Here is a 15,428-nt window from a genome sequence, read left to right on the forward strand (position 1 = left end):
CCACTGCTGATTAGCAGTGTTGTTAACGCCCCTGCTGTTAGAGAAGTGCTGAATAAATGGCGTTGTGCAATTTAAATAAGCTTGTGTATGTGTGTTACACCTGCAAGATAATTTTTAAGAGAGAGAAATGCTGGGTGAAGGGTTGGAAGCATTGTAATTAATTCTTGAAAGAAATTTAAAACTTTATGGTTTTTTTTGAATGTTAATAGGGGTTTAAGCACACAATTGAATAGGAAAAAAGAGATGAACAGTAAACATAAGACTGCCTCACAGCACTTTCCTTCCCTCATCTGGTTTCCCCCCTGCTGGAGAGAACTAGCCTCACCAGCCTTGTCTTTTCCCTCCAGAGATAAGTGTCAGGTAAATGAGCATATGCGCTTATGTAGAAGAATGCCTTTCTTCAGGTAGGCTTTCGTCTTCTTCTGCATAGTAGTTTGTGGAGTCAGCAGACTCTCGCCTGGGTGTCTGTGGGCACAGAGCTGCGGGCTGGAGTGTCCACGGTCACATTAGAGGGACTCTTTGTCTCCGTCCCTCAGCCTCAGCCAGCCTGGACATGACCTGTAAAGGTAATGTTTTCTTCCACCTTCACGTAGCTCGTTGTTTCCCTGGATGAAATGATAGCTGTAAATCCTGCAGCCCTAACCCTCGACCAGCGATGCTCAAACCCACAGCACGTGTCCCGGGACGCTCTTACCCGTTGTCCCAGAAACTGCCTAACTTCTCGCCGAAGGCTCATATTTCCTGTGTCTCACATCCAGTCGTCAGTTCTCTCTCTGATGGATCACATCTTCCAGTGGCTCCTGGGGAAAGGTGATGTGGGTGGTTAATCTTGGGATCTTGTATATTTCAAATATCTTTAGCTTACTCTCCCACCTGATTTCTCTGGATGTAGGATTCCCAGTATAAACTACGAAGTAATTTAACAGTTGTCTTTCTGCCTGTCAGTGTTACTCCTGAAAAGTCTGAAGACATTCCAAGTCTTTATTCTTTGCACACGGCACTTGGTGTTGCTCTACCTCCACAGCTGTTTTAGGGTCTTGTTTCATGCCTCCAGGGTCCTGAAATGTCACAGTGATTTGCTGATACGGGTCTTCCACCTCACTGGGTACCGTGAGGGCCTATTAACCTGCAGTTTTATTTAATACCAGGAAGTGGTCTTAGATTATTCTTAAATTATATTTCAGTACACTGTACTATATTTTTTATGTTGTACATGTTACATTATATATAATACATATTGTAATATCATGTGTATAGCATATATTAAGTGTAATGTAACACTTTAATATCATTGTGTAAATTACTGTTTTTAACACTCTGAGTCTGTTAAAGGGCACTTGGTTCAGGAAATTGCACATTAGTTACTTGAAGAGGAATGAGGTCTCCGGTAACAATATAAATAAGTATTTCTTATATTTTCAAAATATTTTGGCAACAAATTACTGAATTTAACGTACCGTATTTTAGCACTAGTCTCACACACACGCATCCATATTTATAACATATATTCTGCTACTCTTATTGTATAGACTAATTTTAAGAACATAATTATTGGTAAATAACAATATTTTGAAAAGAGGAATTAAGTCCAAATGTCAGAGTTTGCTAACACCTTTCTTTTACAACAGAAATATGATATCATTTTCTTAAATATTTTCCAATCTTTCCTAATGTCAAATAAGAGCTCTTCCTTTTCTGTGGTCAAAAAATATGTAGGATTAAGATTAAACCAAATAAAAAGCACGTATTTATATTTGATGATTCCTACATACGTTGCACATACTAATGCAGGTTTATAAATCATAAGCTGTTATAATAGGTAGAGCCAATAATAAATGTGTACGTATTCATTTTGGTTTTTCAGCCCCTTATTTCCCCAGACGATCCACCAGCATCTTCCCGTGATGTGTTCAGTACGTAAATATTATGACTAGATCCATGTGATGTTAACAGGCAGAGCCTCTGAAGAGTGCAGGCAGAATTCCACTAGTCATATTTCTTTATTAAAGAAATGTTACTGTTATGTTACATCTTGTTATGTTGCAAACACATATTTCGTTCTTCAAGGCTAAAGCACAATTAGCAACTGTATTTGTTTTCCCCTTTTAGTGGTTGTTACCTTTTAGGTATTGGAATAATTTGAGAAGTGGCTCTGACGTGATGCTCAGTGACTCTTCAGGCTTTGTGTCGTTCCTCTTTGTTTTCAGCCTGCAGTGACCTGGAGCTCAGGGAGATGGCCAGCAGACTGCGGGACTGGTTCAAGGCCCTGCATGAGAGTGGAGGCCAGAACAAGAAGACGAAAGCATCGCTGCGGCCGGAGAGAAGCAGTAAGGCTTCTAAATTTGATGTGTGTCGTTGTCTTTGATATGGGATTTTATGTCCAGTGAATCACTTAGGTGAAAGTTTACTGTTTACTTAGATGCTGAACAGAAGTCTGAACATTGTTTTTACTTCCAAGCTCAGCCATGACATGTATTTTGCAAGGAAATAAAGCGTTTGTGACAACTCCGATTGGAAAAGGAATTAGAGACAGCATTGAGCTTCCAGTTGAATTGAAAGAGTAGGAATATTTTCCAGTATTTTGGCTGAAGTGCTAAAGAGTAGAACAACACGGGGAGCAAAGGTAATAATTTTGAAGTGCTTAGATTTTTAAACAACACGATTAGCCCTCCTCCACCTTAGTCATTTCTGATTTGACCCAAGTATGTCAGTAGAAACAGGATGTTTACCACGCTGCAATTCAGATTCATCAAAGAAAGAAGGAAGGGCTTCCCTGGTGACGCAGTGGTTGAGAGTCCGCCTGCCGATGCAGGGGACACGGGTCCGTGCCCCGGTCCGGGAAGATCCCACATACCGCGGAGCGGCTGGGCGCGTGAGCCATGGCCGCTGAGCCTGCGCATCTGGAGCCTGTGCTCCGCAACGGGAGAGGCCACAACAGTGAGAGGCCCGCGTACCACAAAAAAATAAATAAATAAATAAATAAGAAAGAAGGAAATAAGAGCCAACTGAATCTTACATGATTCTTTCGTCTATATAATCTATATAAAAGTGTGTTTTAATTTCTTAGAAATAGGAATGCAACCTGAAGTAGTGCACTTGCTGTGAATAATTTTATGAACTCTTCACTTTATATTTTTTCATTTATAAAAAATATCTATAACATTTTTCATGCATGTAAAAGAAAGATATTGAAACCTGAGCTTAACTGGGGGGAGCTTTCCAAGACCGCCTCATTCGCTCTAAGATGCAAGGGGCGAAGGTGGGACAGTGACCAGGGGCAGCGTCCCGCTGACAATAGAAGGGCCCAGTGCCCGCTGCTGATCGCCATGAGGCCGTGAACTCCCACTCAAACCCTCAGCTACCCGTTTCTAACAGAATCACTTGATAAGAGGGCACGGCCGTCTCTAATCTATGTTTCCTAAAATGCCCCATTTGTTTTCTTGTCACCAAGGAATTTTCTGTAATCCCAGTGCTTGGTGTTTACGGATCGTATTTGTGTTCAAAAGAATGTAATCATTATTTTTCGTTCAGCTTTCATAGAAAAACATAATAATTGTGTGTGAATGTGTGGTGGACACATCTATATGCTTCTTAGGAAGTCCTCAAAGAAACCACAGTATTTCCCTACCTCGTAGGAGTGCTTCCAGGCTTGTCTCCAGAATTATCGTTTAAATTTTTGACAGAAGCTAATTTTTTGATGCCTTGAGAGTAAGTAAGATGCCTGATCTTACTTAATAGAAATAATAAAATATGTTTGCCCCTGTATTCATGTCTGGCGTAATGTAAAGTTTTGTTCCAGATCCTTCCGTATTGACTTTTTTGATTCATGTCCACACCTGTTCTCCCAATACACATACTTGGATATTTTTATTTCTCACTCTCACCTTTATCTGTTGAGCTTAGTTAAGACTAATAATCCCTCCTGTATTTGGAAATGGATAAAAGGAGATCTTGTAGGACACGCAGTACAATGCCTGGTTAATTGTACACATTCCTAAATATTATTTCCCTTTCTGGCTTTTTCTTACAAAAAATGAGACAGTCTTAATATTGTGGGCGAATTAACAGGAAGCCCTTTGGGAGTTGAATGTCTTTGCAGAATCAGTGAAACAGTAGGTAGAGGATTATTTATAGAGCCTGAAGGGGTCAGAGGCCAAAGGGAGTAAATCTCCAAAAGGAAGCTGTTGAAAGATAAGACAAGTCCCTAGATGGGGAGTGGCCGAGTCCCTCAGCTCCTGAGACCCACCTACCGCTGGGTGAAGCCTCTCCTGACACCGGCCCTCCAGTACTGGGCTCCCCATCTCTTTTCTAGTCCTGTTTTTCCTCCATAGCATCTCTCACCGTCTACTATAATATTCATCTACACATTTTTTGTTTATTTTCTCTCTCTCTGCACACTAGAGAACCATAAATGAGAGATCGCCATTGTATCATCAGAATGTAGAATAATTTGACACGTAGCATTCACTAACGTTAAAACTGAGTAGAATTAATGGATGGATGAAGCAAAGAAGCCATCAAAATACTACATTGTGTGGATATACCATAATTTAATCAAGCACTTGTTCCCCTAGGAATGATTATTTTCTCCTTCTCAATCACTTCTGCGGTTAATTGGTAGGCTTTTATTTCTGTAAGGAAGATTCCAGGTAGTCGAAGTAATAGGTCAATATTACTTCGCATTTCAAATTATAAACAATAATAGATGTTACCAGACTGCTTTGCAAAAAGCTTAGGGCCTTCCTAATTTCTAACAGCAAAGCACGAAGAGTTAACTTTTGCCTTGATCCCTGGAAGTAAAAAAATTACTACCATTCTTTTTAACTGTTCATTCTGGTGAGCATGCTGTTACATTTCATTGTTAATCTAATTTTTATTTCCTTTTTTAGTAGTGAATTGTTCACAAAATATTGGCAAAGGTTGGCGGGGCTTTTGCACAGCAAAACAAAATAAAATGTCTTAGCTCAGGCTACTATAATTAAATACCCTAGACCAGGTGGATTGAACACTAGACATTTGTTTCTCAAATTCTGGAGACTGGGAAGTCCTAGATCAGGTGCTGGCAGATTGGGGTCTGGGTGAAGGCTCACTTCCAGGCTTGGAGACAGCTGTCTTCTCACAAGGCAGAGAGAGAGCGAGCGAGAGAGAGAGAGAGATCTGGAGTCTGTCTTTTAGGCCACTGATCGCATCATGAGGTTCTCCCTTCATGACCTAATCACCTCCCAAAGCCCACACCTCCAAATGCCATCACTTTGGGGGGTAGAGCTTCATATTCATGAATTTGAGAGGGAGGGACACAATTCAGTCCATAGCACAAAACCAAACAAAAAAACGTCCTAAGTTATGTCAGCTTATATGTTGAATTCTGAGAAATCCATATTGATGGCTTACATTATAATTGTATTTAAATAGGTCCTTCTAGTACTTTTTGTGCTTTTTGCTGTATGTGTTTGCTGCTCTGTGTTTTAGATATATGGATTTATTTCTGTTTTATCCATTAATTATGCTTCTTATCCCTTTATTTTGTTACACTGTACCCTACTTACCACTTTTTAGCATAGGTTTCACGTTATCGGATAGTAATATTACCACTCCTACTTTCAAATTTATTACATTTGCCTGATATACTTGCTAACATTTTATTGTCAGTCTTTCTTTATTACTTAGACTTCAGTGTCTTTCTTGTAAACATACATAGTTGGCTTCTGAGTCTCTTTTTAATAATTAAGATAATAATTTTAATAATTAAGATAAACATAAGGCACAGGAAAATATTCTGATCGGACACAGAATGTTTACCATTCAGGCAGATTGCCCAGAAGACAAAGAAAAACTTATTTTACAATCTCTTTTTTTTTTTGTGGTACGCTGGGCTCTCACTGTTGTGGCCTCTCCCGTTGCGGAGCACAGGCTCCGGATGCGCAGGCTCAGCGGCCATGGCTCACGGGCCCAGCCGCTCCGCGGCATGTGGGATCTTCCCGGACCGGGGCACGAACCCGTGTCCCCTGCATCGGCAGGCGGACTCTCAACCACTGCGCCACCAGGGAAGCCCTACAGTCTCTTTTCAAGAGTAGACCAATAATCCAGGAAAATTTTGTCATTAGAGAAGAAAAGAAATCACATTTTAGTTTTGTACCAGTATAATATTTAATACTAATTTTAAAATATTATGTGAATAAATACACCCTTTAAATATTAGCCAGCAGTGACCATGACAAATAATTTTGGGGGGAACATTTCACCATTTTTTGTATCTGTGTAGATTTTATCTTATACAGGTTTTGTAAATTAGTGTTAGGATAAATTTTATCTTAGGGTAAATTTTATCTTAGGATAAAACTATATTTTTAACAAAATGAGCTTTTTTAGACCAAGGTGGTTGCTCCTGGAGCCCCTGAACCTCTCGAGACCTGCCCCTGATGGGGCAGAGCCCTGAGCTTGAGTGACCGCAGGGGCGGAGGGTCGGGACTGAGCAGAGAAGCCCAGGGTGAAGACAGTGGGGCCCAAGGGGTGTTCAGGACACCGTAAAAATGTCAAATAAGAACAAGCGCAGAGCGAAGCGGGCCGCGTGTCCTGCCCACCATCCACCACAAGGTGGGGTGTCACTGCAGGACCTTGCTTCGGACATGTGGGATCCCCATCCGATCCACCATCCATGTCTCGGGGGGGAAAAAAGGGAGGAACAAACCCAGACTAAGTAAAGAGAGACTTTATTTAAAGACTCTTGCGATGGGGAGAATACCTCAACCTCAGACTTGCAAGCGTCTCACTGCAAACAGAAGAAGGCTTTTCCTTTCCAGGAAGGGGTGAGCAGGGCTAGAAGCACCTATGTCGGGGAAGAGGGCAGTGGGCATTAAGAGGCAGCAAAACTGAGGACTTCGGAAATGCTTCTCTGCGCGGTTGACCCGCTTACCTACCAAGCAGGAATGTGAGACCCGGCAGACGTCTCTATGTTACGCAGAATTTCCGCCCTTTCACGGCTCTGGTCTGTGTTCTGATGTGTCGTCTGGGCCACTAGTTTGCTGCCCACCTACAATGCACGTGCGGGATGGCTTAGCCGGGAAATTACGGTTTTCGGTCTACAGAGCAGTTGTGTACTTTTAAATGTGTGCGCCCGGAGGTACCCGAGTGTGTGTTTAAATGTAAGTGGGCTGTCTCCTCACTCCCTCAGCTCCTCGTGTCATTGATTTTTCCCTCCGGCTGTTGGGTCCTTTCCATGCGCTGACCTTCCTTCGTCTGCTCACTGGGGCCCGTCTGTTGGGGGCCGACCCTTCGTTGGCAGCCATCTCTCACGAGGTGGGAAGAGCCTCCCTTTGGCTTTTCCTCAAAGCATCAGGAAAGCCCCCGTTCTCTGAGACTTGAAAGAGGCCACTCACCCCCCGCGGGTCCCTTAGCTGGGCTGGCCTCCATCGTGGAACCCAGCCCGCGGTGCCAGGGCTAGAGGGAGTGGGTCTTGACCTTCCCCAGAGCCTACGGTTGTCTGCGGCCAGGCTCTCAGAGTCCGTCCCCTCCTGTCCATCCTCGGACCCCTAGTCTGTCCCTTCGTGGGGACGGGAAGCCCCCATCCTGACCTGCACCCCAACTTTAGACTGCAACACTCGCTGTACAATGAGGGGACAGTAGAATGAAGTCCATCCTGGGGGGGGGGGGGCGGCAGGTCACTGCGTTTTGAGTGGTCAGAATACCTGCCTTATGCGTCACCAGCCAACTTCCCGTTTAACCTAGAAAGAGTGACAGATCTGGAAAACAATTCAGAGAAAAATTCTTGTTTGCATTCAAACGTCGAAATATTATTGCCAGGGGCGAATATGTAAGGGAGGGCCAAGACGGGTATATTTTTCTGGTTGTGCGAATAAGTATGCTTAAGTGCCAGTATCTGTTGTTTAACACGTACCGTGTTACCCTTGAGATAGATACTTGTCTTTTCATGGATCTGTATCTCTAGTGATGTTTAAATCAAAGGTAATTTTCATAAAAATGGCCCCTGTTTACTGTCTGGAAATATAGAGTTTACTTTCTATGTTGTTAGACTGTTTGTGAATAGAATATTTATTTTCTTACAAAATAACTCTGAAAACTTACATCTGTTTGATCGAACCTTATAGACTAATAGACAGTAAGAGTCAGAGAATGAGTTCAGGGATGGCGCTGGCTGCCACTGAAGTGTGGGCACAGGAGAGTGGAGAATGGTGTCGCCGCGGGTCTGCTTTGTCAATTCTTTTTGTCCTTAAACAATGTGAAGTTCACTACTCTACTTTGCATGTGTAAAGTAATCGGCACATTCGTATAGTCTAAGTTCTTTATTATTATTTTATATGTATATAATTTAAATTATTAATTTTTCTGCACTGTTATGATGAGTAGAAATACAGATCAAGCCATGAAATCCCTTGTTTTCCTTTATCCGAGTCTTATAGCCCAGCTCACTGTATATTAATTGCAGAGCCACTCCTGGTCCTTAGCTGAATGAAGAGTGGGGAATACACTCTCCTCATTCCTACCCTTAAGCCAGATTGCTAAGAACTGTTAGTACAAAGGACTGTAGTGCCCTCACCATTGCCCTGATGTCTCTGGGCTCTGGGAGGTCTCACAGGATTTGTTGATCAATGTATCAGAAACACTTGCTTTGTATTTGCTGTTTTGAGGTCCTAGGACACGCTCCCTTCGGGGGTCTGTCCTCACTCACCTCCACCAGCTTGTTGCCCGAATATCCAGCCTCAGAGGGCTGCGCTCCCATCGCATGTAAAACAGCAACACAAGCTTACTTTCCTTTATAGCATATGTCACTACATGATATACAGATGTTTCCTAGTTTGTTTTCTGTCATTTCCAAGTAAAACGTAAGCTCTGTGAGGCCAGGAACTTTCTTCTGTGGGATCCGCAGCTCCCAGAAAGACAGCCCTGGCACACGGTAGGGACGCAGGAGCAAGTTGTTTAGTGAATAAGTTAAAATCTAATCACAAGCTTTCATCTAAAAATTGGTCTAGTTTCAGAAGAGTGATAAAGTGGCTTGTAGCTGCTTTCCCGTGTTTGCTGAACAGGCAGGTTCCAGGAGGGCAACTCTCTGACTGTAGCGGGATTGAAATAAACGGGTCAAGGCTTGATGAAGCTTAAACGAGAAGGTACCCTACTTCTTTTTATAAGGCAGTGAACCCAGAATGTGGACTGTGCTTTATAAGGAAGGGGAACTTGCCAGCCTCTTACACTGGCTACCAAATTAATGCTGCTATGCATTTTACATTAGTTAAACATCTTGTCACACTGCCCAAAATAAGGTATGGTGAAAATAGTGGGTTTCTTTTCCTACTGGTTATTGTAGTAGTTATTCTTAACTCTCAAACACAATAGGACACTAGCCTGAGTTTTTAATTGACCAGATTTTATCACTGCCATTACATAAAGGATTTTATAACCCTTACCCAAGAAGAATTGATTGTTTATCTGATCTTGGATGGTGTAAATATTACATAGTTAAGTGGTTTCAGTTGACAAAAAAGATCGATAATGTTATAGCTTCTTAAGAAATTAACCAAGCTGGTAAAGTTTGCCATTATTTTTTAACAACTTAAGTCTACTTTACATTAAAAAAATCAGGCTTCTTCGGTATGTTTTATTTGGGTATAGTTTAGAGCTGTCACAAAGGAATAACCGTAGAAAAGCGCCTAAGATGGTAAAAAACTTAAAATGTATTTTATGAGAAGGTGAAGGAAATAGATCTATTTGGCCTCTGATTCTGTTATCATCATACCATGAAAGTACTGTTTGAGCCTTTTTTCAGTATATATGTTGTGCCTGTCTAAACTGTATGCTTGATATATTTTGTTTTCTTATCTGAATCTCCAAAAATTTAAGAACAGAAACACTATACCACGGTTTGTTTGTTAATATGGTTGCAGTTGTGTGTGTGTGTGTCTGTGTGTGTGTGCGTCTGTGTGCGTATGTATGTATGCCTGTCCGTCTCTGAAAGAGATACTATATTAATTTTCTTTTTGTCAGTTGGGAAGCATCTGGACATCAGAATCATATGCAAAATCCTCAGATTAACAGCCTGACTAGGATTAATTAAGATAACGCCGCGGAGCGGCTGGGCCCGTGAGCCATGGCCGCTGAGCCTGCGCGTCCGGAGCCTGTGCTCCGCAACGGGAGAGGCCACACAGCGAGAGGCCCGCGTACCACAAAAAAAAAAAAAAAAAAAAAAAAAAGATAACGTCTTACTTTTGCTTTCCTACCCACCAAATGCTTTGCTCAGTCAGACAAGGTGAGAGACTACTTAACACCCAGGTAAACAAACACATTCTAATTTCTTACCAAGATGACACACTTTATGTCTGCTGCCTTCGCCTTGAGAGGAAGGTTGAATTTGGAATCACATGGCTTAAAGACAATGTCCCATTTTAATTTGATCAAGAGCACTCTAGGTATAGCAGGGAACTTCATTTTTGAAAACAGAGGTCTCTAAAGTTGGTGGATAAATTTTCTTTTCTTATTTCAAGTAATAAAATGAAAATTCAGATCACTGCTTGTTTTGTTTGTTATCTGCATTTTCTTCTTTTAGTAGGTAGATCCAATAACTCTCTCCATAATAAAATTTAATTATACACTTCAGTATTATTAAGGTATTGTCTTAATATTTAGATATAATTTTATAGAAATTATGTATTTCCTATTTAGCTAGATTGAAATTATGTATTTCCTATTTAGCTAGATTGAAACGATAAATATAAAATAAGGTGCTAAGTGAATGATGTATTATAATAAAAATGTTTTGTTACATTATTATAACCTAGGAAATTATCCAGTTGAATTTACTAGCACTAAATTTTGGTGAGACTCTAGTCTTTAGGAAGTGTAGTATTCCAAATAGAGGGAATCATTATTAGCTTTGAAAACTTGGGAATCATTAAAAAGTAGGCTGCTGGTTGCTTCTCACAGGGTAAGTGAACTATTGTCAAATTTATTACATTCCATTTTCAACTAAATAAATACCTTAATTTCAAAATATAATCATGTAGAGTGTTCAGAGCACATTTAACCAGTAATTTGAACTATTTGAACCTAGAAAAAAAGGGATAAAGTACCCTCCCCCCCAAAAAAAAAAACCAACAGAGATTTTTTAAATCTGTACAGAAAAAGAAAACAAAATATAAAGTTTCACATTCCATATATATGTCATATATATTCAGTCATTTATAAGTAAGCATTATTTTTGTCAAATTTTACTCTAATAATTCCAGTTGAGTAATACACAAAAACCTGGAATGTTTGCTTAGTAGATGTCTTGAAAGCAACAAAAAGTGATAGCAAAAACGAAGGGACAAAGTGTAATAAGGAAATAAAATAGCTCAAACACATAACTGCCATAGGTTATTTAATGTGGCAACAAGTGATTCTAGACACCACAGTGGTCCTTGGGCCACAGGCTAGCCAATTAAAAAGCGATTAATTTTATGATGATTCCTTTGAGACATTAATGAGTATTAAATTATTCTAATGTATCACAGCTGGGAAGGAAACATATATATAACATTGTTTTTTCCTATTTAATTTTTAATATCATATATTTTAATTGCATGTAACATATGTTTGTTGGGTTTTTTTTGCGGTACGCGGGCCTCTCACTGTTGTGGCCTTTCCCGTTGCGGAGCACAGGCTCCGGACACACAGGCCCAGCGGGCATGGCTCACGGGCCCAGTCGCTCCGCGGCATGTGGGATCTTCCCGGACCAGGGCACGAACCCATGTCCCCTGCATTGGCAGGCGGACTCTCAACCACTGCGCCACCAGGGAAGCCCTTCACATGCTTACCTTTTTAATGCACATGAAGGAACATGAAGAGAATTATTGTCCTTTTACCAACTCCACCCGTTCCTTCCCTCATGAGGTGAAAATTGTTACCAACCTGGTACACATGGTTTCCAATCCTACTTCATTCTCACACAAGCATATATATTCACATAAACATTTTTAATGTAAATGATCTCACACTATACACAGTACGTGGCAGCAAGCTGATTACTCTCCATCATTTTAACCTTTTAAATCGTTATCGTATTGCAAATACGTTCTCACAGCATCTTTTTTGATTTCAGAGCTCTTAGTTTGTGAGAGAGACTTCCCTAAGAAAATACTGACATGGATATTCTTCTAATGTATATATTTTTGCACTTAAATCTCTAAACCATCCCCAGTTTATTGGCGTGTGATAGGATTCTGGCAATAGATCATATTTCCTTACTGAATTAAAATAACGTCTTTGCAATTATTTAAGCCACATTTATTCTCTATGCCTCTATTTTCTCTTTAACCTCTCTGTTTTTTGAGTTTCTCTGTGATTCATTTCTCCTGTAATTGTGTTACGTTCTGATGTCATACTTCATGTGGGTTTAGTTCTTTCAAATGTGTTAAAGTCCGTTTTATGGCTTACAATATGTTCCAAATGCACTTGAAAGGAGCCTGTATTCTGTTATTATGCGTTGGAGTGTCCTATCGGTAGAAGTTATTTCAAGTTTGTTGAAAATTTTGTTCAGCTCTTCTATACTCTTTTCCGTCTACTTGTTCCACTGATTTTTTTTTTATAGAATAGTGTTGAAGTCTCCAGATATAACTGGGAAGTTTTCTGTTCTTCCATTCAGTTCTGTTCATTTTTTTGTCACGTGTTTTGTTTTTTCTTTTTTTTTTTTTTTTTTTTTTTGTCACGTGTTTTGTTTTTTCTTTTTTTTTTTTTTTTTTGGCTGCGTTGGGTCTTAGCTGTGGCACGCAGGATCTTTGTTGAGGCACACGGGATCTTTCATTGCAGCACACGGGCTTCTCTCTAGTTGTGGCCTTAGGGTTTTTTCTCTCTGGTTGTGACGCACAGGCTCCAGAGCGCATGGGCTCTGTAGTTTGCAGCACACGGGCTCTCTCATTGAGGATGGGAGCTCGGTAGTTGTGGCGCACGGGCTTAGTTGCCCCGCAGCATGTGGGATCTTAGTTCATGGACCAGGAATCAAACCCGCGTCCCCTGCAGTGGAAGGCAGATTCTTTACAACGGGACCACCAGGGAAATCCCCTTGTCATGTATTTTGAAGCTTCATTTCTGGTAACAAGTGCATTTAGGGTTGTTTTGTCTTCTTACTGAACAATTTATTATTATATAATGCCCCTTTTTACCTTGGTAACATTCCTTATTCTGAAGTCAAATATATTATTAGTAGAATCAGTTTGGCTTTCTTTTCATTAGTGTTTGCATGATATTTTTTTCCCCATCTATTAATTTCAATCTACTATGCCATTTTTTTAATGGTTTCCTTTAGAATAATATATAGTTGAGCCTTGGTTTTTTATTCAGCCTGGCATTTTATTTTTGTATTTTAATTGATATGCTTAGATTATTTGCGTTTTATACAGTTACTGATATGGTTTAATTACAATCTCCTTTCTTGCTAGTTATTTTTTATTTTTTCCATCTCCTCTTTGCCCATTTTCTTTTCTTGTAATGCCTTGTTTTGGACCAGTTAAGTATTTTTATGATTTCATTTGACTCTGCTCTTGACATTACTTTTACTTTACCTTCTTTTAAAAGATTTTTATTGGTTGCTCTAGGATTTATGAGATAGAAATTTAATTTTTCACAAGCTACCTTCAAATACTGCCATTTAGTATACATTAGAAGGAATTACAGCTCTCAATTTATCCCATCTTTTGTGCTATTTTGACGTATGTTTTGCTTTTACATATGCTACAAATACAAATGCATTGCTAATACCTTTAGAGTAGACATTCAGTTATCTTTTAAAACAATTTGAAATTAAAAACCTGAATTTCATATTTATCTTTATTTATGCAACATCCAGAAATCTTCAGTTTCTTTTTTGTAGCAATTCAGGTTTCTACCTAATATCACATTTATTCTGCCTCAAGAAATCTTTTTTTTTTTCCAACAGTTCTTATAGATCGCATCTGTTTTAAATAAGTTTTCTCCCATTTTTGTTTCTTGAAAGGTACTTCTCCTTCTTTTTGCAAAGGTAATTTCTCTGGGTAGTTTTGGGTCCAGAGCCCATTTTCTTTCAGCACGTTACAGATGAATTTTCCTTGTATTCTGGCTTCTGTGGTTGCAGCTGGGAAGTCAGCTGGTCATTCTCGTCTCTTTGTTCCTCTGTAGAAATGTATATTGTGCCCCGAGCTGCTTTAAAGATTTTTCTCCCCATCACTGGTTTTTGACTCTGACATGTCTAGGTTTTGTTTCTTTGTTTGTTTGGTTCTTATCCTGTTTGGTGTCCTCTAAGATTCTTACCTCTGTGGTCTGAGGTATCTCATTAATTTGGAGGATTCTTCATTAACTCTTGAAATACTTCTTCTACCCTATTTTCTCTCTCTTTTCCTTCTGCCATTTCAGTCACTGTCTGTTGGTCTGTTTGATAATGATCTACAGGCCTTGTATGCCCTGCACTCCTGCCCCGCCCCCTCCCCCTACTTCTCCTGACATATCTTTTAGGTTTTTGTTCTTATAGTTGCCCCCTCCCCCTACTTCTCCTGACATATCTTTTAGGTTTTTGTTCTTATAGTTTCTGCCTATAGTTTTAATGCAGATTTTACCTTTTATACTACAGCATCTAATCTATTAATCATATTCATTTTAAATTACTTTTCTGATAGTTGCTGCCTCTGTCATATCTGAGTTTGTTTCTATTGAGTGTTTCGTCTCATAGCGATGTTTTGAAATTTTTCCTTCCTTTTTTGTATGTCTGTTTCTTTCGTTAAAAGTGGACATGTTGAGTAGACGGTAAGACTGAGGTAAATAGTCTTTGTGCCCGGAAGTGAGGCTGCCTCCTGTTTTGCTTGGCCTTTGATAAGGTGATCAAGTCGGTCCAGTCATACACCTGAACTTGGTTGTGTTTTGGTTTATAATTGTCTCTTTCACTGCATCTCAAGCTTCAGATTCCTTTGTGCTGCCCTGTGCTTGTGGTCGGGCTAGTCACCATGGTCTTTTTCTCCACATGCTTCTTTATGATTTTCCTTTGAAACCCAGCCTCAGGGAAGGTCCCCCTTCATGGTCTTTCCCCCACTGGCAGGCTACTGATACTCGGTATTCGACAGTTGCTACCCGGACCTAGGAGCGTCCCTTTCTGTTCTGGTTGAGCTGTAGCTGTAGGTAGGACCATGTACCTGGGTCTCGAGGTGGGACCTTCTCAGAGACCCGATCCTCCGCTGGTGGCAGGGTTCTCCCATGATCTGTACCCTGAATATTGTCCTGCGGTCACTCAGAGAGAGCTGGGCTTTTCTTTCCCACTCCTGTGGTGAAGTATCCTCAGCTGTGTCCACAGGGTGACAGAGGCTCCCACCCTCCCCCAGGAACTTCAGGCTTGCTCTGTGAGGGGTACAGGAAAGGGGGCACAGGTGGACCCTCATACTTTCTCACAGCAGCTTCTGCTTCTCAGGTGGCTTTCCTGG

At 40.5% G+C, this 15,428-nt stretch overlaps 1 protein-coding gene across 1 annotated transcript in view; it reads left to right on the forward strand.

The window, feature by feature from the left end:
* The first annotated feature begins 553 nt into the window (after positions 1-553).
* The window catches only part of LOC113614758 (testican-3-like), a 46,697-nt gene continuing 31,822 nt past the window's right edge, over positions 554-15,428 (forward strand). The window contains exons 1-2 of the mRNA XM_027096519.1: positions 554-566; positions 2,208-2,327. Of these exons, the coding sequence (XP_026952320.1) occupies positions 554-566; positions 2,208-2,327 (133 nt within the window). The remainder of the gene's footprint in view (positions 567-2,207; positions 2,328-15,428) is intronic.

The sequence above is a fragment of the Aethalodelphis obliquidens genome, unplaced genomic scaffold (assembly GCF_003676395.1).
Source record: "Aethalodelphis obliquidens isolate GAN/ISIS:26980383/991018 unplaced genomic scaffold, ASM367639v1 scaffold103, whole genome shotgun sequence".
NCBI lineage: Eukaryota > Metazoa > Chordata > Mammalia > Artiodactyla > Delphinidae > Aethalodelphis > Aethalodelphis obliquidens.